This window comes from Lutzomyia longipalpis, chromosome 1, assembly GCF_024334085.1.
Source record: "Lutzomyia longipalpis isolate SR_M1_2022 chromosome 1, ASM2433408v1".
In the NCBI taxonomy this organism is placed as follows: domain Eukaryota; kingdom Metazoa; phylum Arthropoda; class Insecta; order Diptera; family Psychodidae; genus Lutzomyia; species Lutzomyia longipalpis.
Genome location: NC_074707.1, coordinates 20,523,671 through 20,549,588, shown reverse-complemented (window position 1 = coordinate 20,549,588; position 25,918 = coordinate 20,523,671). Strand labels below are relative to the sequence as shown.

General features: G+C 38.6%; 1 protein-coding gene across 50 annotated transcripts in view; it reads right to left on the bottom strand.

The window, feature by feature from the left end:
• The window catches only part of LOC129796334 (cell adhesion molecule Dscam2), a 66,226-nt gene that overhangs the window by 18,149 nt on the left and 22,159 nt on the right, over positions 1-25,918 (bottom strand). For 37 of the 50 annotated variants that reach the window (XM_055838295.1, XM_055838256.1, XM_055838266.1 and 34 more), the window contains 6 exons: positions 22,019-22,455; positions 21,545-21,952; positions 21,298-21,459; positions 6,030-6,320; positions 1,629-2,978; positions 102-1,227 (listed from right to left, as the gene is read on the bottom strand). In XM_055838295.1, the coding sequence (XP_055694270.1) occupies positions 102-1,227; positions 1,629-2,978; positions 6,030-6,320; positions 21,298-21,459; positions 21,545-21,952; positions 22,019-22,455 (3,774 nt within the window). Of the gene's footprint in view, positions 1-101; positions 1,228-1,628; positions 2,979-6,029; positions 6,321-7,471; positions 7,760-11,516; positions 11,802-15,463; positions 15,755-21,297; positions 21,460-21,544; positions 21,953-22,018; positions 22,456-23,530; positions 23,609-23,805; positions 23,930-24,317; positions 24,394-25,918 lie in introns of those variants that run through there. The other 13 variants (XM_055838395.1, XM_055838475.1, XM_055838375.1 and 10 more) reach the window with 7 other exon arrangements.

The following is a 25,918-nucleotide window of genomic DNA, read 5'->3' as shown; positions in this document are numbered from 1 at the left end:
TAAAATTGAGAGTGTTGAGAAAATGGGAATTTGTGTCAGTTTGCCATCATCTCAAGTGCAGAGATAAATCCCAAAGAAATAGACAAAAAGGATTTACTTACTTTTTCTTGTGTTCCACAACAAAGTGCGACATACGGCATCCACCATCCTTCCATGCCGGCAAACGGAGTGTAATGGAGTTAGATGAGACATCAATGAAGCGAGACATTTCTGGCAGGATTGGCTTGGAACCCTTTGTGCGTGTATTTAGTATATCAGATGCTTCCCCGGCTCCAATTGTATTGTACCCCGTGGCGTAGACTTGATAGCGTGAGCCACAGAAGAGATTCTCAATGGTGTACTTTTGAGCATCAACAGCCACCTCCACGGTATCCCAATCTCCAAATTCAGGTTTATAGTGCAGGGTGTATCCGTGCAGTGGGGCAGAATCGGAGTCATGGGGCTTCAGCTTGAGCGTCAAGGAGTCCGTTGTGGTGGTCGTGAGGGTAACTTGGGGTGATTGTGGCGGTGCAAGAACAATCAATTTGTGCGTGATTGAATCTTTGGCAATGGAATTCTCAGCTACACACGTGTACTCCCCGGCATCTTGACGTGTGACCTCCTTGATGAAAAGTGACCCCTCTGGCAGTTGACGCATTCTATCGGTTGGCGTAAATTCCACCCCCTTAATCTTCCACGTAATGTCTGGTGTGGGAGCTCCAACAGCCAAGCAGGGGAGTTTAGTGTCCTCTTTGAATGTTGCCGTGAATGTGTCGTCAAATGATGCAATTTTTGCTGGGACTTTATCATTGGGAATTGCAATGGTAGTCTTGCTGGGTTGCCCCTCCCCAATAATTGTACTCGCCGTCACCCAGAATTCATATGGTTTATTCACCTCCAATCCCGATGCTTCCAAACTCATCTGGTATGCAGGAACTTTCTGTCCAGTGGGCTCTGCATCACTCCCCTCACCTTTCACGTACACATTGTACTGCAGGATAACGCCATTAGGATGGGTTGGGGGTCGCCATGACACGAGAATCGCCTTATTTGACATTACTGAAGCTTTTACATCTGTTGGGGATTCAGGAACATCTTGCTCAGTCTGGCAATGAATGGGTGCACTGCGTACACCATCACCACCCGATGTAGTGGCCAGAACTTGCATCGTGTAGTTTGTGTACTTCTTCAGACCATGCAGAACCGTGTCACTGGAGGCGGTCTTCTTGTAATCCTTGTTCTTGTCATCTGGAGCGTGACACGGACAAAAAGGGTGGACGCAAGGAAGCAGAAAATGTTAAAGGAGTTTCCATCATGCATCATTAGATGAAAAGCGAGGGGATTTCCCATACAACGTTCGTACGTCTCATTCTAAAATGTTTTCCCTCATTTTCTTTAATTTTTTTTTTTGAAACTTTAAAGTTAAATTAAAAACCTTTTCCATTCTCACAGAATTTTAAAAAAAGAAGATTTTTTGATTGATTTTCTTTTCCAATAAAGGAATTAAAAATCTCAAAAAAGGAACATTGTAAAGCTTTAGAATGAGACACACAAACACATTATTGCTCTCCTTAGTTGGATGAAAACAAATAAATTCACCCACTTATTCGTGAGCTGAAGGATAAATTGAGGCAAAATCTGATACTCACCATACCACAAATCACTTGGAGCATAAACCACTTTGTAGCCCTTAATGATGCCATTAGCGGATTCCAAGGGCGGAGACACCCAGGACACACGAATAGTCTGAGATGTGAGTGTTGTGCAGATTGTATCACTGGGTGGTTGATCGGGAGTCCCTTCAGCCGTGTACTGCTTCTCTTCATCACTAATAGGACCCGCACCAACCTTATTGAATGCCTGAATTACCACCGAGTATTGTGTGTAAGTTTTGAGATTATTCAACTCAAGACTATGCTCTTTGCCCTCCTCAGTCACGTAGTTCACAGTTTCGTAGATGTAGGAGCTATTGGTGCTTGTAAGACGATACCCAACGTAGTATCCAAGAATTTCTCCATTCCATTCAGATCTTGGTGGTGGTTTCCATGAAACACGCAGAGCAGTTTGACTAATGGGATCAATTTTGATATTTTGGGGCTTTCCTGATGGAGCTTCTTCAGCTGTAATAATTGTAACAACTTCCGATGAATCAGACACACCAATGGCATTCTCGGCAATTATGCGAATATTGTAGGTTGTTGCTGGACTTAGTTTCTGTACTTGAGCTTCATTTGTATGTCCTGGAACAAAGACACGTTCCACATCGTGTTCCCATGAACCACGAGATCTCTTTGACTCAATCACATAGCGGTCAAGGTTAGAATTTCCATCGTATGGCTTGGCCCAACTTAGCTGAACTGTCCTACCGGATTTATCCAAGACTTTCAGCGCATAGGGAATTTCTGGGACTTCCTGGATAATCATATTAATGCTAGCATCATCGCTTCCGAATGCATTTGTTGCTACACAGGTGAAGAGAGCGGAATCACTGCGTTCGGTACGCTTGATGGACAGGCTGGACATGACTCCAGTGGTCAGAATCTCTTCGCGAATGGTGTAACGAGTGTCGGTTTTTGGGTCTAGACGATTGTTATTCATATTCCATAAGATCCCAATGGGTTTTTCGCCTTTTGCTTCGCATTGCAACACCGCAGGCTCACCACGTCGTGCGGTTTGATTTCGTAGTTTTTCCGTGAATTCCGGTGGAGCCTGAACACTAACGAGTATTACAGCACTAAGTCCACTTCCGATCCCATTAATAGCTTCGCACAGGTAGTATCCTTCATTATTCTTCTGAATATTATTGACAAAGAGCGTACCATCCTCAACGCGAATATTATCATTGGCTTTGAGATCTTTATAGTCCCCAGGGGTATCACCAACGGCCTTCTTCCATGTAACCTGTGGCTTTGGGAAGCCATCGGCTTTGCACTCAACTTTGGCATTTGAACCCTGAGCGAAAGCTTTGTCAGTTGGCTCCAGAATCCAACGTGGTGGAACTGGAACGTCCAGAAAATTCATATTAGAACTCCTGGGAATTTTTCGCATCCAGACACACAGAAAGCTTTTTTCTCTAAGCATGCAAATGACGGACGACCGGACGTATTGATTAACCCAAAATCCCCAGAAAAATCCAGAGATTTGGAAAATCAATTAGCATAAAAATACATTAAATTTAACGAAAAATAAAGAAAGAAAGTTAATTGGGACAACTTAGTAGAGTTAATTGAAATTAGTATAAAATGTACATAGAAAATAGCAATTAATTTAGAGCCATAAGAAGGAACTTTTAGTAATCTTTTATTAAACGTCTTTTTTCATAAAAGAATCTTTATGCGAGATGAGAAGCATGAAAATATTTTTGATATTATTGAAATAGAATTTAATCAATTTTTCTTCAAGTTTATTGCATTCTTTTCGGGTGAAAATTGCAAAATCATGCAATATACTTTATATTGATTTTTCCGGATTTCCCAATAAAATATGTATATAGGTAAAATGTTTCTTCTCCGGAATATAAATTCACAAAAAACTTCCCGAAAGATATATAGATTTTCTCTATATGCAAACACGGTTGATGCAACGAAATTTTCAAGCACAATTTATCATCTCGTGGCTCTAAATTGGATTATGTCATGCAGTTTTTTTTTTACTCTAAAAAACATCACCAAAAGCAACATAGTAAAAAGAAAAACTATCTGTTAGTATAAAGAAAAAAAGTGGATGGGAGTGAGAGTGACGGGATTTTGTTGCAAATTGAGTCTTTCCACCGTGAGCGCCGCAGACAGGAAGTGGTGGAACATGGGGGGATAAGGACAATATGGGCGGGGCAATTTTATTGCGCTCAGACTCATTCCTAGAACATAGCGCCCACCCCTTAGATTCAATGACGGGGAAGAGCTTTTTCGACGAGTAAAAAAAAACTACCCATTCCACCCCCCATAGTGTGTAGGGGGGGGGGGGGGATGATTAGAAAAAGAATCGTCCCTTTTCGAGGGTCAGAGAAAAATACGTCAATATGAAGGAGAAGAGTGGCAGAAGGAAAAACATCTTTTCAATCCCTCTCGCACTATGCCTTCGACTTTTCCGGATCGGTGAATTTTTCACCATCGAGGACAAAACAACTCGACACCCCCTTGTTTCACTCCGTGCAAAACCCCCAGGAGCTGGGGTCTGGTGATGACGAAGGTGGGAAAAAAGGGCAGCTCGAGTGTGGGTGTGTGAAAAGAAATCCGAGAAGCAAAGTAAAAAAAATATAAATGCAGGAATATTCTTTGGTGGATTATGGAGAGAGGAGAGCAAAGCGAAAGAATGTTGTTTTTTCATATTCCGTTGAAAGGCAAACATATTTAATGCAAAAGAGAAGCTTTTGGTGTTGGTTTGTATGTAATATACCCTTAACTGCCAACGTGGCGGACTTTGTAGCATTTCCAGCTGGATTTTTTGCTGTGCAAGTGTACAATCCAGCATGGTGATGCCTTACATTCTGTACAATCAGCAAACTACACGTAAATCCCCAAAGAGGGGGGAGCGGAGACAACCGGGCATGTAGAAAAAAATTTGTATAATGTATAGTAAATCCACGGAAGATGTCCATGAGCGTCATCGGGAGACAAATGTGAGAAAAATTACAACATTGCTATGTAGCATTACAATTTGTATATAAATAAATTTCCCTTTATTCTCCCCACACACACTTTCCCACCCCTCATCACAAGGCGGCAGAAAACTAATAAATAAAAAAAGCTCATGCATATTTTTGTACATTTTTTCTCTTCTTATGGCGTGTCTTTCATGTCACGCTTGAAGGATTCATTTCCTTCCCCATATATAGCGGAGCTTTTACTTCCTTTTTTTCTCCCTAATATCCGTTCTTGTCACAATGAATTACATTTTTCTCCTTCTCATCTTCTATCCCCTAAGCATAATTAAAATAATAAGAAGCTTTCGTATATGTATGTACATCTAATTTGGTATATTTTGGGGCGGGAAAGCTCTTTGATTGAAGTTTAATCTATTGTACTCTGTAACACTGTGAAAGTTTGCTATGGAAAGTATTGGTATAAATTACCACAGTAACCCACACGATTATTAAGCTTTTTTGGAACTTTTAACCCTTTATTATATATACAAAATATTATAATAAAAGCTTCATTATTCTAAAGTAAAAAGCAGCAATACCCAAAAAAATGTTTTAAAAATCTTTTCTGATTAATTTTGCCAGAATTTACCAAATTATCCCTTATTCAACTAATTTTTCTTCACAGTGCACACAAGATTTATGTTTAGCCATTTTACCTTGTTTGCCGCCCCACATTGAGTGTTGTGACCGCTCTTAACCCTGAACTCGTGACCGGCTGCCCATTTAGTGCCCACGAAAAGGCTATTGGGAAATCTCCCTTGGACACTATGCACGTTAATTGGACATAATCGCCTTCATTGCCGGTGTCCGTTGACACAGCCAAGGGTTGAATTTGCGGCAATTCTTTTCAATATTCATCACATTGTGTATGCCGCACCCCCCGGAAGGCATTTTTTTCGAGCGTGAATGTAAGCATGAGGAGAATACAACGAGAAGAAGACGAGAAAAATTAAATACCAACACTTTGAGGGTAATTTCATATATACAATTAGACCGCTCTTTTAATTACCTCCCCTCCCCACCCATGTTTACGTCATCTAATCCACTCTCATTCACAAAAGCTCACAACCACACATAATTGGTTCTTTGGAGCTTTTTTTTTCCTCCTCCTCCTCCTCCTAAAATACTTTTTTGCAAGAAAAGAAATTTAATGAATTCTCTTCCTGCTCATGAAATCTTGAAGAAGGTATTCTTTTACATTGAAGGTGGTTAGTAGAATTTTTTTTCTTTCATAAAAAGCGTAGAAAATGTTATGAAAATCCGCAAGAAAATGCAATAATTGAACTTTTAAATCACTCTCATCCCAGTTTAAAAAAAAGCGACAGTGTGACAAGACAAAAAGGACTGAATAGGGGTGAAATGGGTGAGATAGAGTGTTAGGTAGGGTAGGTAATGTGGTTAAAATCACCATTAACAGTGAGTTTGGCTGTGGATGTGGCATTTCCAGCTCTATTTGCAGCCACACAAGTGTAATTTCCGACATGATGAGCCATAACTGACTCAATATTCAGCGAACTGCTCCTTTTTCCCAGCATTGTTATCGTCATGTCGCCCATCCCTCGGTCCAGGGGCGCATTATTGAACCACCATGTGATATTAAAGGGATAATCTCCGTGAACCACGGCGCAATTTAATTGAAAATAGTCACCCAAAAATAGGGGCTCATCTCCGGATACCAGCGGAGCTATTTTTGGTAGAACTGCATGGGGAGATAAAAGAGGGAATTTACGTGTAAAAAAAATGTGTATAAACCTGTGAATTTAGGGGATCACGTCCCGCAAAGGGGGATGGATTAATTAATTAAAAATAACAAATATAAATTAAAATAGAAATCGATAAAAATTTCCCCAAAATACAATTGCGTTCAATTTTTTGCAGAGGAAATCGTTTCTTTTTTTTTCAATTTTCCATTACAAAAGAAAGTTTTTTTTTAATTTCATTTGGCAAGAAAAACTCCCCCTAAATTAATCACTTCCTGGGTTGTAAATAAATATAGAATTCTTGGAAAATCTTTTCCGGAAAAGGTCCATAAATTCTATTTCCCGCTCCATTTTTTTTATACAGTTTCCTGGAATTCAATTTGAAGCTTTCTTATAAAAGCTCTCGGAAGATTAAATGAGTTTATTATGGAGCTAAAATTGTAAGATTATTTGCTCAATCTCGGTTTATAGTGAGTAAAGAAATTTGGAAAACTCTTTGAAAATGAATAAAATTTCCAAGAGATAAGATCTTTTGAATTTTTAGCATAATAAATTCTTCTTTTAGAACAATTTGTAAGAAAGCTTAGCTTTACATGATAATAAATGATTCAAATCATCTCAATTTTTGCACATCGTAAATCTGCGCAACGATTTCCACTACATTAATCATTGAAAACGATTGATTTTTGCATGAAAAAAAAAGAAACAATAAGAAAATCACGAAGCTATATTCCATTTATCATCACCATAGACACTCAATTCCGTTGAATGTTGTGCTTTTCCAGCCCCATTCTTTGCCTGACAGGTGAAATTGCCCGCATGATGAGCTCTCACGGATTCAATGGTGAGTACGCTTGTCCTTCGTCCCACCTTCATAGTGGACATATCGTCCATATTCAATATGGGTTCCCCATTGAAATACCACTGAATACCAATTGGGAGATCCCCATCCGGAACTGAGCACGTCAACGTTAAATCCTGCCCCATTACCGCAGGTCCCTTCTCAAAGGCAAACGGGATGATTCGTGGCAGAACTTTTAGTGTGTGTGTGTGGAAATCATTTTGGATGGTTTTTGAGGGGGAAGGTGGTTAAAGAAGGAAAAGAGAAAAGCGAATTAGTGCGAGAGATTTTTGTCTAACATAATTTTACCATTAACAACTAATTGAGAAGATATTTCCACAGTAGCTGCACGATTTGATGCTTGACACACATAGGTGCCAGCATGTGTCCACCTCACGGTATCAATTGTTAAGACACTATTCTTCTTTCCAATTCTTAGTATATCTACACCATCAGCTGGATCAATATGTGTCCCATTAAATAACCATGAAATATTTACTGGCAAATCTCCGGATGATATAGTGCATTGCACTGACACAGAATCTCCAGAATTTGCGGGCTCCTCCCCAAAATCAAATGGAGCTATTTTTGGTGGAACTGAAAGTGATATATAACGAATGATGAGGCGAAAGAGCAAGAATGAAATGGAACTTGGGATTCATCAATCGATTAAAAAACAAATATAAAAGAAAAAATGAGAGAAAAATATCAAAGAATGTGAGCGACAGGTGGGCCTCCGCACCATTCACCCGTAGTTCCGCTGAATGTTGCACACTGCCAGCTCTATTGATGGCTACGCAAGTATAATTCCCAATATGCTTGGCCGCCACAGAGTCAATCATGAGATTATTAATGCGTTTGCCACGCTTTTCCGTATAGACACCCAAATATGCGTCCAGGGGTTGGTCATTGTAGTACCATGTGACATTCACAGGTAAATCTCCGCCGGAAATGGTACATTGTGCCGAAACAGTCTCTCCATAATTCATTGCTTCATCCCCAAAGGTAAAGGGAGCAATCTTTGGTGGGACTTTACGGGTTGTATGTGATGGCATTCACGTGGAGTGAAAGATATTAACATTGCTGTGAATTTATTATTGATTAATTAAATTTAATGGTTTTATCATTAAATTCCCCCAGGTTTACGCCCTTTTCTCCAGAGCTATATAAATGAGATTGTTTATTCAACCGAGAAGGAAAAGTAAACCCCGCATTTCAAGAACTGTCTCAAGAATGATCCTCGTCTTTCAAATTTTACAGAATTCTTTTTGCTAGAAACAAAACTTTAATGACCTATCAATCCCGAATTTTATGAAAAGAAAATCAATTTTATTTTCCCGGAAAACTCATATCATCCTTGTTGTACCCTAAATGTATTTCCTCAGGATAGTGGTTGCGGAGGGATATCATGATGGGATGTGAAAATAACACAGTATAGCAGTAAAGAGAGTGAAATTAATAACTCAGTGGGTTACACCACAAACCATTAACTCGAAGCTCGGACGAATGGATAGCAACACCAGCACGATTTTGTGCTCTACATGAGTAATTTCCAATATGTTTTGCCGCAACACTATCTATTGTTAGGGTATTTATCCGTTTTCCCCTTGTTTCCGTGACAATTTCCAAGAAACCACCGAGAGGCTTTCCATTGTGGAGCCATGAAAAGTTCACAGGTAAATCGCCACCGGAAGCAATGCATTGAATTGATATTGTATCACCATAGCTCATTTCCTCATCCCCAAATGTAAATGGGGCAATTTTTGGTGGGACTGCAAGTATATGCATTACGATATTATGTATCAAAACTATCACAAATTAATAATTCATTATAATGATTATTATTTGCCCCTCAGCCCTCACAATGAACAAAAATATTCTATTTCACAAAAAGATCTTTAAAATCATTAAAATTTTAATTTTTTGTATTTCAATACACTGCACAGTTGCATTTTCCCATTCAATTTAAGTGGATTTTCTGCTTTTTCAACTTAATAAAAAATTTACAGAATTCATTTTAAATTAACTTTCAAGCTTGTTGAGAAAAAGGATTTCGTTGTGCAATTTTACTAAAAGCACACTGAAAGGAGGAATTGCGGAAAAGCCTCGAAGGGAACAACCAAAAAAACAGTATGTAAATGAAAAAATGCACTAAAATAGAAAGGAAACTCGGTGCAAATGAATACACAACAAAAAAAAAAAGAAAGAAAATCTGCATATAAACCATTAACAACGAGTTGGACTGTCGAATTGACTGTGGCAGCGTCATTAGCAGCTTCGCACGTGTAATCGCCAGCATGGGATGCCTCAACAAAGTCAATATTGAGTGCATTGGAGCGTTTACCCACTTGCGATGTGGATACCCCCATGTCACCCGTAAGGGGGTGTCCATTGAAGAGCCATTGAATATGAATTGGAAAGTCGCCAGATGTCACGGAGCACTGAACACTCGCTGAATCCCCAAAATTTGCCGGCTCATCGCCAAAGGAGAACGGGACAATTCTTGGTGGAACTTTTCCCCGCATATTTGAGGATTTAGGGCGGAAAGTTGAAGGAGAAAACATAAAAGAAATTGCGATAAATCTTCTTGAGTATTAATCCATTGATTTTGGTAATTATTTTAAACAAAAAGATTTTTTTTCCTAATTTATATTAACATTTGAAAAGAAAAATTAATGAAAATATTTCAAAAATATTCCATTCCACTGCATTAATACTCAGAGATTATAACATCGTCCCTCACAATAAAAATAAAAGAGACTAAAATGACTTCTTGTAATAACCATTAACTCTGAGCACCGATGTATGTGCCACACTTCCGGCATTATTGACAGCCTGGCACGTATAATTTCCGGAGTGCTTAGCCGAGACTGAATCAATCATTAAATTATGCATCCTCTGCCCTCGACTTTCAGTGAGAATCTCCAAGTAGGGCTGAAGATCCTCCCCATTGAATTTCCACGTAACACTTACGGGTAAATCACCACCGGAAATTGTACATTGAACGGAAACAGGTTCACCGAAATTCATTGTTTCATCCCCAAAGGAGAAGGGTGTGATTCTCGGTGGGACTGGGATAAGCATACACAATAAAGAAAAGAAAAAGTAGGAAGAACATCAATAAAAAAGCTCTACTTTAAACATTAAAGCGCACCATTAACAGCCAGTTGAGCTGAATAATCAGTAGCTCCGGCACGATTTGTGGCATAGCACGAATAGAGACCAGCATGGTGCCCTGTTACAGCTTCAATGGTCAACACATTGACCCTTTTGCCGATTTTGGCAACCGAAATATCCGCAAAAATATCCACACTCTTATTATTCAGCAACCACGTTACATTTATGGGTAAATCTCCACCCAAGATGGTGCACTGAACCGATGCAGGTTCCCCGAAATTTAGTGGTTCATCCCCAAAGTCAAAAGGAGCAATTTTGGGTGGAACTAATGGGATTTTATCATGTGGTGGTTGTGGAGGAAGGCAAAAAAAGAGAGAGAAAAAGGAAAATAAGAGAAAATAAAGCCAATTAAATGAGAATCTAATTAGCAATATAAAAGAAAAACTACACGGAACAACATTTCGAGGAAGAAACGGAAAACGTCCAACCATTAACCGACAGATTGGCCGTGTGATTGACAATCCCAGCGTGATTCTCCACAAGACACGTGTAATTTCCAATGTGCTCAGCAGAAACTGCCTCAATGGTGAGAACACTCACCCTCCTACCCTGACGCTGAATCGTCACACCACCCATCGCAGCATCCAGTAGCTTCCCATTGTGGAGCCATGTTATCTTCAGTGGCATATCACCTGATCCCACAGCACACTGTACCGTCACCAGATCACCCACAAAGGGTGGGTCATCCCCAAAGATGAATGGAGTAATTTTTGGGAGTACTGCAAACACACTTTGAGTCTCAATATGCTGATCTCGTGCAAAATTTGTATGTATTTTACAAATTGCCTCCCCGAAGTTTTGCTGATTTAGAACATCCCCCGAAAAGCTCTCGAAACAAATCACTTCTTTGCTGTATCTTTGCAAAATCAATGATTCTAGCATTGTGCCCCAGTAAATTGAGATAAATTTTCAGTAGGAAAATACAGGGTAGGTTATTAATTTTAAAAAAAACTATTAAAAGTAGTATGTTTGTCGCATAATTTTCCATGGAAGGAAAATCCTAAAGCCTCATTAATTTGGCATCAAGAGGAGTGCATCCTTCACCAAAACCAGTAATTTTCACATCCAAAAAAAAGTTAGTTGATTAATTACTGTGTGCAAATTAGGAAAAATTACTTTCCACGCAAAGCTTATCCTTTTCACTATATATGTAGGTATAGAGTTAATAAAAAAATACCATTGACTGTGAGTGTTGTCGTGTAGCTCGTCGTTGCGGCAATATTGGATGCAGTGCACGTGTAATTACCACTGTGCTCTGGCTTGACAATTTTAATTGAAAGTAGCGATGAACGCTCAGATATCCTCTTTGTTCGTATATCCAAATTTTGCATTTCCGACAACCCATGGAAGTTCCATGAAATTTTCACAGGACGATCTCCCTTGGAGACCTGACAGAGGAAATCAATGGAATCCCCGAGATTGATGTCATCCTCGTAGGAGAAAGGATTGATGTGGGGTGGAACTTTTTACACAGGATCAAGCATTTTTTTTCCATTTTGAAAGGAAGGCACAAAAAAAACACCAAAAAAAGGTTCCCAATATATGCAAATAAAGAAGAAAAAAAAAAGAAAGCAAACAGAGCAAATTAAAATTCGAACGATATATTGTAGAATGTTGTATCGAACCATGAACATTCAGTTGAGCACTATGCTCCACAATTCCTGCCCCATTTTCCGCAAGACATTGATATTCCCCCATATGTCCAGCTGATACGGACGATATGATGAGCATACTCGTTTTATCCCCTAGATTAATTGTATTGATCCCCAAACTCGGTCTCAGCTCTTCCTTCATGAATTTCCACGAAATATTCAGTGGTTTGTCCCCCTTTGTCACATGACACGTCACCTGGACCGAATCCCCATTGAAAATGTCCTCGTCAAAGGTGAAAGGACTTATGTGTGGAAGGACTTTGTGTGTTGTCAAACAAAAAACGAGAGGATATACAGAAAAGAACGAAAAAAAGAGAAAATTGAACGTTAGACCAATTTTCACAAACCATTGACGAATAGTTCAGCGGAAAAGTTCATTTTTCCAGCTAAATTGGATGCTATGCATGTGTAGATACCCGAATGGGTTGCCTCAACGGAAGATATTGTCAATAAGCTAATTCTATCACCAATTTTATTCGCCAAGATGCCAGAATGGGAATAAATGGGATTCCCATTGTGTGTCCATTTAATCACCAGCGGTAAATCACCCTTCGACACATGGCAAGTCAATTGAATACTATCCCCCGAATTTGCCTCACCGTCGAATGAGAATGGATGGATGTTGGGCAGGACTAAAAGAAGATTTTTTTCATTATTGGATAAAATTGAACGGAAAAAGCATTTAGAAAATCTTCTAAATTAAATAAAGAAATAAAGGGTAACAAAGGATATTTCATATGCAATGCAAGTTCATCGTTGTAGCTACAATGTAGCAAGCAACGAGGAAAACCAATATTTCCCTCTCTGTGAAACTTTTGACTTTACCATTAACATCAAATACAGCTGAATACTCCGCTTTGCCAGCTGTATTCATTGCCATGCACTTGTAAACACCCCGATGCTCCCCATTGACGTAATCAATGGTTAGTGAACTGGATTTTGCCGAAATGCGATTTATAATAATATTCATTGCATCACCACTGCTGAGGTATTCATCATTGAATTCCCACGAAATGTTTATGGGGGAGTCTCCCTTTGTCACGATGCACGTTACTCCAGCACTATCGCCTGAATTTGCTGGCTCATCCCCAAAGGAAAATGGGAGGATTTGTGGTGGAACTTTGTGGGCGAAGGAATGGAAAAGTGAATCAACATGAAAATCAAGAGACAAATTCACCTCACACTCTCTCTTCTCTCTTTCACTCTCCTCTTACAACACAACATGCAATTCTCTTGCTTTTGAATTTATGGTTTTCCTGTGATAACAATATGTACACTATGCATATGATATTTATGTACAGTACATAGGAAAGAAACTGTGTGAAAGTTTGTCGTCCCTCCTAAATTGGATATTTCATCTGGAAGTTAAACACAAACGGCACACAAACTATGTCTCTCCCATGTTTGTTGGTAACTCTATTGCAGACTTTTCAGCTAAGATCATAACATAATTTAAAAAAATCTTCACTATGTCATTTTGACATGGAAAAATAAAATTTTTATTGTTTAAACTCTTCATGTTAAGTTTCAATTAAAAGGAGTTTAACTGTTTCTCTATATAAAAAATCCCTTTTCCTCCTTATACGTAATCTTGTAAAGAATTTAAAAAAAATAGGAATTCGCTATTAGAAAATTCTTTAGTGAGAATATTTTGAAAATTATTCTAAAAATTTGTACAAAAATGCAAACAATGACGTCATTATTGTGCTTATTGTGCTTTTCAATGCATGAGGCGTAAAAATACTTCCTCAACATTTGTGACGTCATTTTTTTTTCGTATTTTTAATCAATTCTTTAGAGCCTTTTCTCAGATGATCCATTTTATAATAGGAACACCTTTTCTTATTGTTTTTCTAAATATTTTTCTGCAAGATTATTCTTATCCTTAAACGAATATACTCATTTGCACAACTTTCACGAAAATTCAGGAAGAAAAAAACCAAAAGCAAGAGAATATTGAACAAGAAAAAATATTAATAAATCACAAAAATTACTTCATTTGAGTAACAAACTTTTGCGAACCATTAACTTTGAGTTCAGCCGTATGGAATGTCTTTCCAGCCTTATTGGAAACGAGACATGAGAAATTGCCTCTGTGCCTATCATTAATTGAATCAATACTCAATGAACTCAATTTTGCTGACATCTTTATAATGGAAATACCAAATTTTCCATTTGTAATTGTCTCATTATTGAGATACCAACGAATCTCGAGTGGAGCATCACCCTTAATCACCATACACTGGACAGCTGTACTATCACCGTAGTTTGATGGGTCATCCCCAAAAGCGAATGGCATAATTTGGGGAGCAACTTTTTTTTTCGGGTTGGTTGAGGTGGAGATAACAAATAAAAAGAAAGAAAGAACAAAAAACATTTATATATAAATTGTTTTGTGAAGGAGCAAACCATTAACATTGAGCATGGAGGAATGATTGTATGTTCCGGCAGAATTGATGGCTCTACACGTGTACATCCCACCATTATTTGCTGTGACGGCGGGGATCGTGAGGAAGCTCGATCGATCCCCAATCTTCGTTACCATAACACCCAAATGACTGAGAAGTGGCATATCACGGAATAACCATGTGATTTTAAGTGGTAAATCACCCTTTGACACGTGACACGTCAACTGGACACTATCACCGAAATTTGCATCTCCATCGAAGGCAAATGGATTGATGTAGGGTTTAACTAGGGGGTGGATGGACATAGAGAGGGATCAAAATAGAAAAGAAAATTTTAAAGTGTTTCAAAAGAAAATATTAAGATATTTTCCAGGAATCATCATCATCAAGAATGTAAAATGTTATTTTCCCATTTTGATGATAATTCTTGAAGAATAAAGAAAACTCTTTTCATTGAAAAATAATTTAGGTTCCAAAAATAAAAATTCTTCTTGGAAAATAATATTTTTACAGAGAAATAAATCAAAGAGATTAAATTCAAAGGGCACAGAAAGCAATAATAATTAGAATCCTATGATGCGATATTGCTCTATGTTCTGTTGTACATAATACCATTGACATGAAGGTGTGCAGAATGATTGGCCAATCCAGCTGCATTTCTCGCTTGGCACGAGTAGATACCCCGATGAATACCACCGAGAGATTCAATATTTAAATAGCTTGTACGCGGATTGAGACGTGAAATTGTAAATGAATCCCTGCCAGACATTATTGCTTCACCATTGTGTATCCATTGAATCTCCACAGGGAGGTCTCCCTTTGTCACCATACACTGCACACCAATGCTCTCCCCCGGATTCGACGCCTCATCCCCAAAGGCAAATGCCAGTATTTGCGGTGAAACTGTACGTACAATTTATGCGCAACGTGTTTTAATATAAAGGAACTTCTGTTGTTGGGGGTGGGTATGGGAAAATAGGACGAATGAATGAAGAAAAGGCAACAAAATTAGTTAGATCCACACACACAAACGTGGAAAAACTTCAACAAAAGATAAAAGGTACCATTAACAGTCAATTCTGTTGCATAATCCGTTGTTCCGGCTGCATTGGAGGCTGTACACTTAAAAACACCCCTGTGTGCACCCCCAACACTATCAATGCTGAGCGAACTCAATCTGGGTGACATTCGAAAAATCGTCACACCATTCTCTGAATTCACAAGTGGTTGCCCATTGAGTGACCATCTGATGTCAATTGGCACATCACCTTTAGTAACCGTGCAATGGACAGCGTGACTATTGCCTGGATTCGAAGCTTCATCCCCAAACGTGAATGGAATAATTTGTGGTGGAACTTTAACGGAGTAAAAGCAGAGAGACAGACATGATGACAGTATTTTAAGGATATTCGCACGTGGACAAAGGAGGAAGAAAATTGGTTGGATAGGGGAGGTCAACTAAGCGTAAAAAAGACTAAAATACCATGGCAATTGAGCCACTATACTGTTGCTGTTGTATGTTCCATGAAAAGACAGCAAGGAGTATCTGCATGGAATTCTTGATTAAATTTCCTTGTTCGTTTGTTCGTCCCTTTTTCATGCTGGACGACATTCTTCTCCTTACCATAAATGTGTGACTTGTGCGGGAAGCTTTTGAATTAATTCAAAATTTTATTCATTTATGGTAAATCAGGGAGAATACCAAATCTTTTGCTTTAATTTGTAGGTCCTTTGTAGGATCTTCTTTAGTCAAAGAGAAAACAGTTAGAAAAGAATTCTTAAACCTTCAATCAAAGAGTGAATTCTTCGAAAATTGAAAGAAAAGTGAAAAATTGAGCCAAGATAACTGTTAGAACCGAAGTTAGAACTTAGAATTTCATATTTCAAAATTTGATTTAATATTATATGTACAAAGTAACCACCATATGGTACACAGAGGACCAAAAACTTTGTCCCGCAAGTGAAAATGTTACAAGAACTTTTCCTCTTGCATTTGGGATTTCATTACATTTTCTCCTGCAAGAGCTTCGCTGTATAACCAACTTTCAAAATTCAATAAAATTCTCCACAGAGGTGTACCATGCTTAGAAAGCTTCCTTGCTGTCTCTTCAAAATTACAGATACACAAAATAAGAAAAAAGTTTTCTGCCCAAAAGGACACACTCAACGAACGAAATAAAATACCATTAATTTTAAGTTCTGATGTTGCTTCTGCACTTCCGGCTGCATTTGTTGCGACACATTTGTACACCCCACGATGCCTCCAGCCAAGACTATCGATACTCAGAGAACTACTTCGTGGACTCAACCGTGTCACCGTGATTTCCTCCTCACCCGAAACAATTGGTCCGGAATTGAGGGTCCAGTGAATGTCAAGCGGGAGATCCCCTTTGGGTACTAAGCACTGAATCCCCGAGATTTCCCCAAAGTTGGATGGTTCACTCCCAAAGGTGAAAGGAATTATTTGAGGAGGGACTTTTGTTAGTTTTTTTTTTCAAGGAGATGGGATGGAAGTGAAAGAAAAGAACAAAAAAAAACAAGCATTCAGTGGGCTGATAAATTACCCTCAATTACCATTAACAAATAACTCAGATTCTGCTTCGGTCTTTCCTGCCCAATTCTGTGCAATGCATTTGAGAGTCCCGCGGTGCCTATCGGAAATGGCATCAATACTCAAGGCACTCAGTCTCTGTGACATCCTCACAATGGTCACACCACCCTGCCCTGAGACCACCTCTTGCGAATTGAGGAGCCACTTGAATGTAAGCGGAAGATCACCCTTTGTCACCATACAATTCACCGCTGTACTATCACCCGGATTCATGGGTTCATCCCCAAATGAGAAAGGCATGATGTGCGGTGGAACTGTGTACGGAGGGAGATTTTCATTTTGTTTGTCACATCATGCGAAAAGCTTCCATGAAATATAATTAATGGATTTGTTTTCCCAGGAAGAGGATTGAATGGGGTGGGGGTGTAGGAGGTGGAGAAGCAAAGAGGTGTAATCAATTAAAACTACAGCCACAAAACAATTTAAACTAAAAAGGGATTTTGCTCCAAACAACGATGACTAATGAATGTTCTCTCTCACACGCAAAGTTGGAAATGTTCTAAAATTTTGAGAAAGTAGATAGGTAGAGAATTTCTAAGCTTATCTCTATTATCAATTTGACAATAGAACATTTCGCAACTCTATTTAATTACTAAATTATAGAACTTCTTAAGCAGCTTTTGGGTGTACCATTCACTTTCAATTCCGCTGTAAATTCCATTTGTCCTGCCAAATTGTTCGCTACACATGTAAAATTTCCACGATGCTTGGACTTGGCTGCTTCTATGCTCAACATACTAATCCTCTGGCCACTCCTTGTCAGGAGAATGTCATCCGTATTGCTGGAAAGTCTCTTCCCATTGAAAACCCAATAGATTTCAAGGGGTAAATCACCTTTGGTGACGGCACAATTCACCGTAGCCATTGCCATCTCATCCACCGGATCACCAAAGTCAAAGGGAAGGATTTGTGGGAGAACTTTCAGAGGAAAATGTGGATGAAAACGAAAAGAAAAACAAACAACATAACGTTAAAAATTTACAGACAATAAAATTGAGAAAAATCCTAATAACCATTCACATGTAATTGAGCACTCTGATGCACACTTCCTGCACTATTTTCAGCCCAACATGTATAATTCCCTGAATGGCGATCTCGTACAGATTCAATACTAAGAACAGATATTCTCTGGCTCGTCTTACTGATGAGGATGCCGTCATTTGTGAAAACTTTTCGGCCATTTCGTGTCCAATAAATATTCAACGGGAGGTCACCTTTATTGACGCTGCAGTATGCAGAAACTGGATCCATCTCATTGATGTCCTCCGTGCCAAAGTCAAAGGGAGCAATTTGTGGGAGAACTTTACGACGATAGAAAGTACGTGGATGGATCAAAATAAAGTGATGGAAGGTTCTTAACAAAAATTTAATTAAAGAAAGAACTAAACATAATTTTAATCAAAAAAGGAGACTGTATATAGGGAGACATCCTGCACAAACCATTAACGACCAAATCAGCTGAATATTCAACCTTTCCAGCAGAATTTTTAGCAACACACGTATAATTTCCACGATGTCTTGCCCTTACGGATTCAATGCTCAACGTACTAATCCTCTGACTTGTTCGACTTATGAGAATACCATCATTTGTCGTCAACTTCTGCCCCGTGGATGTTTTCCATGTGATATCAATGGGAGGATCACCCTTATTCACCGTACACGTTGCCGAAACCATGTCGTACATATTTATCACTTCATCCCCAAAATCAAATGGAACAATTTGCGGCAAGACTTTTGTCCGTAAAAATGTATTTTTTGTGTGAAGTTTTGGTTTTTGAGAAGAGACACAAACAAGAAGCAAAATCGCGTTAATTTTTGCAATCAGCAAACTTACCATTTTTCATTGAAAATTCTTAAAGGGGAATTTTTTTTCTGAAAATTCGCACAAAACCCTTCATCTTTATGTGCGAAGAATATCTTTTATACATGGGAAAATATAATTTTCATTTTATAAAAAAAAATAATTTGCAGATTCCTCCCTTGGTGACGCTCTCTGAATTTTTTAAGACATGAATTTAAAACTTTGCACGGAGACTCCTCCTTATTTAATAAAACGTGGAGGGAACTTTGCTCATTATCCAATTAAATTGCACCTTAAATCTCTTTTGAACCAATAAATAATAAGAAGAATTGAAAAATCCTTCTAATTGGTTGATAAATTCGATGAAAGTCTTCATTGGATAATTATAGTTTGACTCTGCTTATCTAACTGGTGGATCTTCGGTGCAAAGTTAATTTGAATAAATTATTTATAAATATTTTTTAACATTATGCTGATTTTGATAATAAAATAGAAAAAAAATCTAATTTAATCTCAAAGGAAGTAAATACTGATATATTTTTATCGTTAATTGTTTATCAAAAAAATATCTTAAAGTTTTCTAATCTTACAATTTAAATAAAAAAAACAATTACTTTTTCAACAGTTAGCTTATGTATATATTGTTGGAAAGCTTCAGCATTAAAAATTATGTGAATAAGTATATTTCATTCAAATCTTGTGAGTTTTTCCTGACTGAATTTCCAATTGAATATGAATTGCAATGATAACATGTACTGGTAAGCTGACCAAGCTTACGAGAGCTGTGTTTCTTTCAGTATACCAATTTTGTGAGAGCAAACTAGAACGCGAATTAATTTAAATACGCGCAAAGTCGGGAAAAGTTGAAAAGTCATACCCTAAGAAATCTTTAGAAGGCCATATTTCGAGAACGGATCCATAGATTTTCATAAATTTTTTTTTGTTGGAAAGGTCTTGAAGTCAGCTATAACATATCGAAAAATTAAAAAAATTTATGTCGCCATTTTCGAAAAATTCGACTTCGAAATTTTCGAAAACTTTGTTTTTGATTTTAGCGCCTCTTGCGGTCATTTCTCGAAGTTGCAATGTTCTAGACATTTGTAGGGTTTCACGAAACTTTTCATTTGCGCTTGAGTTGATCAAAATCGGACTTGTAGAACCCGAGATATGACATGTCAACTTTGGAAGGCTATATCTCGAGAACGGATCCATAGATTTTCTTCATTTTTGGCATGGAGCTAGATAATATGGTCAGCTATAACATATCAAAAAATGAAAAAAATTTATGTCGCCGTTTTCGAGATATTCATCGAAAATTTTGTTTTTAATTTTTGGCCCTCCGGCGGTCACTTTTAAAACTTTGGATGTTCTAGAAAGTTGTAGGGTTTGTTGAGAGCTTTTATTTGAGCCCGGGTTGATCAAAATCGGTCAAGCCGTTTTCGAGTTATGATCGATTTTCGATGAAAAATTGTGGCGGCCATATTGACTAAACGGCTTGACCGATATTCGAAAATGAGGTATCGTTGGAAAGCTCTTGATGGCCCCTACAACATATAAAAATTTCAGATTTTTAGCTATTACAGGGGCTGAGATATAGCAAAAACAAAATTTTGAGGTTATTCAAAATGGCGGACGGGGGGGTGGGGGGGTGGATTTGACATCATAATCGGATTTCTTCAGGTCGATATTTAAACTTTGCCGTTTACCGCAAGTCTCTATCTATTACCGTTCTCTTGCAATTTAAGTTTATAATCCGGAGGGCCGGACGGCCGGACGGCCGGCCGGAAAAAAACTTATTTTTGGCGCATACGTTTTTTGGAATGTGGGGACCCTAATTCGTGCTCATACCAAGTTTGAGCCCGATCTGACGACTTTCGATTTTGCTCGGTACACAAAAGCTGTGTCTGAAAGAAACACAGCTAAATCATTTAATATCTAAGGGATGGTCACGTTATTTTGGAAACTCGGGGACTTTCAAGAGCGATTTTCAAGCCAATTTTAAAACCAAAAATTCGAAATTTGCTTGCATTAATGTTAAATGGCCAAATACTGATAAGAATTCATTACTTTCGATTCAGAAAATAAATTTTTGTGTTCAAAAAAATTATTTGAAATTCTCACATTTTGGCCATTTTGTTCCTGTAGAGTTTCCAAAATAACGTGACCATCCCTTAAGTAAGTACTTTAGTTTCTCTTTGAGGTAAAGGCAAACCACACAAAGTTTCCTTAAGTTTAATCCCTTCAAAGGAAAACTCAATGCACTCTATGCTGCAACTATAGTTGCAAATTAAATGAAATTTCTCAGATTTATCTCTTTCCTTCGAGCTTTCCTTTATACTTCTTGGAATTTCTCTATATATGCGGGCTTCCTCATTGACTTTACAATCTATTGGCGTGCACACATAATATTATTAGGAACGCTGGTGTGTGGTGAACGTCACCCAAATGCTGGAGGAATCTGCGAGATAATATACTTGCAAACTTACCCATAACTTGAACTTCTAATGCACCCCTTGCGCTGTACCCTTCGGCATTTTTAGCGACACACGTGTAGGTTGCTTGATCTGAATTCCTTTCAACATTCTCAATGATGAGGGTTCCATTGGGGAAGACTTTCTGCTTCCGATTGATTGGCAGTGCTCGATTATCTATTAACCGCGCAAAAATAGAATGTTTGTTGTATAAAATTAGCCAATTCAAGGGTCATTGTGAATGTTTAAAAGGGATACAAACCTCTCTCCCATACAATGGAATCAATAGGATGTCCAGCAACGGGGCAGGTTACAATGAGTGTCTCACCAGCAACAATTGCCTTCTTCTCCATGGGACGAATGTATGGCAATCCGAAAACATTGAGTTTAGCCGAATGCGTGGCAACACCCACCTTGCTGCTTGCAATACATTTGTAGAGTCCTCCATCATTTGCATGAATTGCCGTGATATTTAAATATGACACAACATCCCCATTCACCGTGACGTATTGCCCCACTTGGAAGCGATCGTTGTTGACAATTTTCTTCTCATCCAACTCCCAGGAAATTTCCGGTGTGGGATTCCCACCGGCTACACAACGTAGAAACATCGATGGACCCGGATGAAGGACTTGATCCGTGAAAGCTTGACGAATTACAGGTGGATCGACTGCAAAGAGGCATCAAATTAAAGGTTAATTAAATAAAATTCTCATTCAAAAAGATTCAATCTTACATCTTCCTCCAAGCTTGAGCTCTGCACTTGCTTCTGCTGATTCCTGATCATTCCGAATGAAGCATTGGTACATGCCTTTGTCTTCCTTCTTCACAGATTCAATCCTGAGAATGGCATCACTGTGCCCAATGGATTTCCCATCCTTCATCCATGAGATTGTCTTAATTGGATTCCCTGAGAAGTGGCATGTGAACACAGCTGGTCGTCCAAAGTCAATTGTCTGACTCTGTGGGTCAATTCGAGCCGAAAGGGGTGCCGTGACCGTCAGCACTGTCTCAACGCTCTCCCCGCCAACGGAATTATTGACAACACAAAGGTACTTTCCACTATCCTCAACTGCGGCATCCTTAATGATTAGCGTCCCCGAAACCTGCTTTACGCGTTCATTGAGAACCACAGCCTGTTTTCTCGTTGTGCCCTCGATAAATTTGTACCATCTAAAGATTAATAGAAAATAGCATAATATTAGTATAATTCGCCAATTGTTAGGGGTTGGCAAATCAGAGGCATTTTGTTCCACAACCCTAATGCAAAAGATGATGAGTGGAGCTGAAGATGACTTTTCATCCACTTACCACAGACCACAAGAGGAAATTGAGACAAAACTCACAAAATTGGTCTAAAAATGAATCTAAATTGAGAACACCCTACCGATAGACAGGAACTGGAAATGCCTGGCCAGGACATAAACCCACAAATGTCCTTCCTGATGGAATATCTTTGAACTCAATTGTTTTTGACGATACACGGGGTTTTACAGAGCCCACAGGTTCTGGATAGCAGCGGAAGAAAAAGGACACAAAATGCAATAAATCTAGCACTACCGTTTACCTGAAGCTAGGAACAGGATACGACTGCCCGAGACAGAGAAGGGATATTGAAAAATTCTTGTGAACTTTAACTTCTTGCAGGCGATCTCCGGATAATTTAGGTGGAACACTTCCAACAGGCTCTAATTTTTAGCAGAAAAAAAATCTCTCTAAAGTTATGTAGGAAAGTCAGGAAGGAATTAGCATAGGGAACCCTGTTTGATTAATCAGAAGCCCCATCGACATCTTGCAAAAAAGAGTTTTTCAATTTTGTTTTAAAACTCAAACTAATATTTGGTAGGTACCTAAAGCTCGGGGTAGGAAAGGACTGTCCTAGACATAGAATCGACATTACACTCCCTTTGCCAACTGTCAACTCTTGTAGTCGAAAACCAGCTATTTTAGGTGCCACAGATCCCATAGGTTCTGCACAAATAAAATTAATAAACAAGAAATCAATAAATAAAATTAAAAAAGCTCGGGTACTCCATTGCATTCAAATCATTCAAAAATATGTCAAATAGTAACATTTATCATGCCCCAAAATGATCCTTTAGCATTTCTTTTTAAGGTCTTTTTGCTAATCTAGGATCCAACAATGAAATGTGTGCGATTCGTGATTTTTTATAGCATGTGAAAACACAGAGAATGGCGGCAAAAATGGAGAAATGCAAAGCTGAGGCATTTAGGTGCGAAGACTTACACTTACGCAAGGCATCACCTGTGACCCATGGTAAGTTGTAGGCCAAACGCTCTCAGTTTATTTATACACCTGCACCTTCACTTCTCACCAAAAATGCCCCACTTCTCTCTGCAAAAAGTACAAGAGAAAATTCCTTATTAGGGACAAGAATGATTTAAATTTAAAGGAATATTTTGAGGAATCAATGGGAACCTAGAGGAACATGAAGATGACTAATGATTTGAACGCTGATCAAAATTTGTTGCGAACGAAATGCCAAAAAGAGTTAAATCTACCTGAAAATAGGAACAGGATATGCTTGAGCCTGGCACAGAAGCCCAAAACTTTGATTTTCAGCTCGGATAAAGGTACTGCTTTTGGAATCCGTATTGAAAGCCGGAGACTTCCACCCAATAGGTTCTAAGGAATTTTATTATTTTTGGATTACGTCTTAAACTATAGTTCTAAGACTGAATGTTGGAACGGGATGTCCCTTCAAATCTCTTTTAAGTTTTAAGTAAATGTTATAGCCTCCAATTCTTAAAATAGGATTTTCAAGCTTCAGAAAGAATCTTTACCTTATGGAAGGTACTGGAAATGATTGAGCTTGACACAGAAGTGCAAAACTATGACCAACTTCTTTCTGAAAACTCATACTTTTGAGTTCAGAAGAAAATGATGGAGCTTTAGCACTAACAGGTTCTAATTGCAAAAAAAAGAAAACATATTTTAAATTCACCCAGAACTTTTCAAAGGACCCTGTTGCGTTCTTGTGTTCTTCGACAATTCATATACTTCAGACATTTACCTCATGATGGGAACTGGAAATGCCTGAGCTTGACACAGTAAACCAAAATTTTCCCCCATTGCTCGTTTATACGAGGAACTTGTTGCTTCTGAACTAAAGGTTGGTGCCTTGGCTCCAACGGGTTCTAAAGAAATCACAGAGTAGAACTTTTATAGATCCTGGAATTTTTTTTTACCTGATTAATGGGACAGGAAATGCCTGTGCTTGACATAGCAGCCCAAAACTACTACCAACTTCTCGCACGTAGGAGGAAATTTTTGAATCGGTCGAAAAGGTAGGTGCTTTAGCTCCAACGGGTTCTAATTATGAGGAAAAGAAGGATTATGAAGTAGGTGCCTATTACCCTACATATAGGTCTCTTAGATCCTGAATATTGGGATAGGCTAAACTTTACGAACATTCTTTATTTTTAAGCTACCTTATTAGAGGAACCGGAAAAGCTTGAGCTTGACATAGAAGAGCAAAACTCGATGCTACAGGTCGCACAAAAATACTCCCCTTGGAATCTGAGGAAAATGCCGGAGCTTTTGCCCCAACGGGTTCTGCGGAAAAATAAAAAACAAACCCTTTAAAGAAAATTCTTATTAAAGTCATGCCCCAAATGTGGTGAGAAAGTTTCTCAACTGCTTTCCCTCTTGCACCGAATGTTGGGAAACTGGGTAGTGGATAATAAAGTTTAGGGTAAACGTGAAAGTATGTCGTGGAGAGTGAAATTTCTGCACATGGAAAGGTCAGTGAAAGTTATTTGAGGGGAAAATTCTGCGCAATCGCACAACATTCATTCATCCCCCGAAGCACGTGGTTCCGTGGGAAATATCCCAGGCGGAAGTATCAACAGGTTATCAATTGAAAATTTCCCTTATCAGCTGATTGTCATCTACCACCCCTGTGCGCATGTCAAACAAATGTAAATTGCTTACAAAATCACCATGGTGATACAATTTCCCTTTTTTCGACCCTCATCCCACCCACACACACACAAACTACTCTCACTGGTACAACCACGGAAATCTCATCACACTGTGAGTCATTCACCCTCGCAAGATATTATTTTTACCTAAAAGCTGGCACAGGAAAAGCCTGAGCTGGACATAGAAGGGCAAAAGCTTGATTCGTTTTTCTTTCAATTCCCGAAAATTTTATGTCAGTAGATAGGGCAGGTGCCTTAGCGCCAACGGGTTCTTAAAATAAAAATTCGTTGCTCCTAATTAATTTTTTTTTTGAAAAATTCACCTGAATGCCGGAATTGGGAATGCCTGGGCAGGACAGAAAAGCGTAACAGTTTGACTTAAATGCCTCTCAATCCATGTTTTCTTAACGTCACCACTTGGTAATGTAGGACCCTTAGCACCAACAGGTTCTTTGGCAGAAAAAATGGATTTTTTTCATTTAACGAGCCTAAATTTTATTCACCTGAATGCTGGAACAGGGAAAGCCTGAGCAGGGCAAAATAGCGTTAATGTGTGCTTTTGATTCCTTCTAATTGATTGACTATGAACATCACCATTGGGAAGAGTTGGAGCTTTAGCACCAACGGGTTCTTGAGAAGAAATAATTCGTTGTTTTTAATTGTAGCCTTTAAATTTATTCACCTGAATGCT